The sequence below is a fragment of the Gobio gobio genome, assembly GCF_949357685.1.
Source record: "Gobio gobio genome assembly, chromosome: 11".
NCBI lineage: Eukaryota > Metazoa > Chordata > Actinopteri > Cypriniformes > Gobionidae > Gobio > Gobio gobio.
In genome coordinates, this window is record NC_137104.1 from 57084964 (window position 1) to 57087463 (window position 2500).

A 2500-nucleotide genomic window follows, 5' to 3' on the forward strand; every position below is an offset into this window, starting at 1 on the left:
TATGAGCTTCTATATATACTTTCTAATAGTCATTATGTCAATCATCAATAATAAATTGCTTCACTTTTTCTGAGGTTTTCTCAGCAGTGATGTAACATAAGAACGTCCAAACATGATCAAAATATATATTCTTTCTATCAAATGAGACCATGCATTTGTAAATATCTTGTTTTTGTAGAGTTATTGTAGAGTTATAAGCCATTACTTTTAAGTAAGACGTGAAATCATTAAAAAAATACCTTCAAGTGGTTAGTGGTTAAAGGCGTTTTCTTTCACAAATTGAGTTTTTTATCCACCTCAGCAGCACTTACACACACCAAAACTTACAGTTTTATTCCTTTCTATATTCTGAAGGTTTTTTGTGATGGGATTTTTCATATATCATTCGCCTGAGAATATTTTTAACATTTTACACCTAAAACATCTTGAAAATTTATATTTTTCTGTATGTTGACAGTAATTTCTGATTTATGGAGTGATAAAGTGACAGATCCAAAATCCCCTTGCCAAAAACCTTTAAATCTAATATGTTGACAAAATCAAACAAGAAATTTGAACATGGCTTCATCCAATATTCATATTCATCCTCTGGAATGTTGCGCAAATGAGCACAAATTTAGTCAAAAAATACTATTTTGCATTTTTAAACATTTAACATTTTAGAAAACTTACAATTCTCTTTATATACTTAAAAAATACTAAAAAGTAATTAAGTAATTAATTATTAAGTAAAAATTATAAATAAAGTTATTAATAAACTGTGGAAATTATGGTTAGCTAACATGTTTACCCCGTTCACCTGTGGTATTCAGAATTAAATCAGACACCATCAGTCTTCTTTTTTTACATTCAGTGTCATTAAACAACCTCTCACTTCTTCAAATATGAACAATTGATACTATTTACATATTTGATACTTTATCTAAGCATGCGTGACTGACCCGGCGGGTAGAGGAATGCGTGTGTGATGCCGGGCTCCTGGCTGTACGTGTTGCATGTGTGTGTGAGATCCAGACGAGGATCCGCTCTCACACACTCGTCTGACGCCACTGCCGCCACCTCCACCTGCACACACACACACACACACACACTGAAACACATGAGGCCCCATGCTGCGGCTCACAGGAACATGTGTGTGTACGCGCAGCGGTTTGTGCACCTGTGCTGTCAGTGTGAACTCGCTCCACAGTGGCATGTGGACCACCTGACTGAAGCCACTGCAGTAATCAGAGTGACACAGCTGTGTGTACGACGTCTGGAAGAGAACAGCTGGACGGCCGAACGGCAGGTGCGTGACGTCTGCACACACACACACACACACACACACACACACACACACGATCAAGAGATTCATTCATTTATTCTGCTTTGACAATAAGTTCATTTCTCATTTACTAACATATTACATCAAATAATAATAAGCTGATAACTGTCACTGCTCTTTTTGATGGCTGCGATTCATGAATGCTTTGGAATACTGTCTCTTTTTAAAGAACACAGTTTAATTGCAGAAGTGAAAGCATTTCAAAAAATTAAAGTGTAAAAATGTAAGTTAATTGTAAAGCAAATTAACTTAATTTTTTTATACAAAATAGGTATTTTACAAAATAATTTGGACTAAAATTGCTATAGAATCAAAGCCATGTGTCTGTTCCAAATTTCAGTTCATGTCCCAAACAATGAGTCGCTAAATTAGACATAGCTAATTAAGATCCATTTTCCTAAAACAAAATTTGTAAAAAAAAAATATAAAATATATATATAAATATTTAGTGACAAAATTCACAAAACAAATGCAAAGAATATATTCAAATAATACTAGTAATAATACATTTAAACAAAACAAATGATATGATTTTTATGTTATTGTATTATTCCTGTCCCTGCATCCCATCATCACATGACCTGTTATTAATGATGTGAAACTGAAACAGATCTTAACTGTTCGACGGTCCATCGGCCGCAGGAGGAAACGTCACCAAACTTTCTTCAATGTTGTTCTGTGAACGAGAAGAGACTCAATCCACTGACCTGTAGAGAACACGTGTGTGTGTGTGTGTGTGTGTCACTGACCTCATCATCACAGTTACAGCTCAGGTCATGAGTCTCTTCAGAGCGCGGGGCTAAAGGCGTGGGTGATGTCACTTCCTCTGGCTGAGTGGGGGTGTATGGAGGGTTTCTCAGCATGTCATTCAGACTGCCGTGTGTCCCGTTATTAGGGGCCGGAGTCAGACCCAGCAGATCTACACACACACACACACACACGGACGCTGCATGAATCTGTCATGATTCTCATGATGTAAAACTCTTGAGACACACGTCAGGATTCTCTCACCACACATGACGTTATAAAGTTCAATGTTCTCGAAAACAGGCACTTGTGTCTTGAAATTGAAGCTCGGCCCAAATCCCAGAAAGATCGTCTACAAGAAAAACACAACGGAAAGATTTAAGGGATGGATGGATTGAAGGACAGACAGAGAGATATACGGAATGATAG

General features: G+C 36.8%; 1 protein-coding gene across 1 annotated transcript in view; it reads right to left on the reverse strand.

Moving 5' to 3' along the window:
• The window catches only part of enpp2l (ectonucleotide pyrophosphatase/phosphodiesterase 2-like), a 38560-nt gene that overhangs the window by 6038 nt on the left and 30022 nt on the right, over nucleotides 1-2500 (reverse strand). Inside the window, exons 17-21 of the mRNA XM_079828339.1 lie at nucleotides 2336-2423; nucleotides 2074-2243; nucleotides 1943-2000; nucleotides 1160-1299; nucleotides 942-1065 (exon numbers count right to left, since the gene is read on the reverse strand). Of these exons, the coding sequence (XP_079684465.1) occupies nucleotides 942-1065; nucleotides 1160-1299; nucleotides 1943-2000; nucleotides 2074-2243; nucleotides 2336-2423 (580 nt within the window). The remainder of the gene's footprint in view (nucleotides 1-941; nucleotides 1066-1159; nucleotides 1300-1942; nucleotides 2001-2073; nucleotides 2244-2335; nucleotides 2424-2500) is intronic.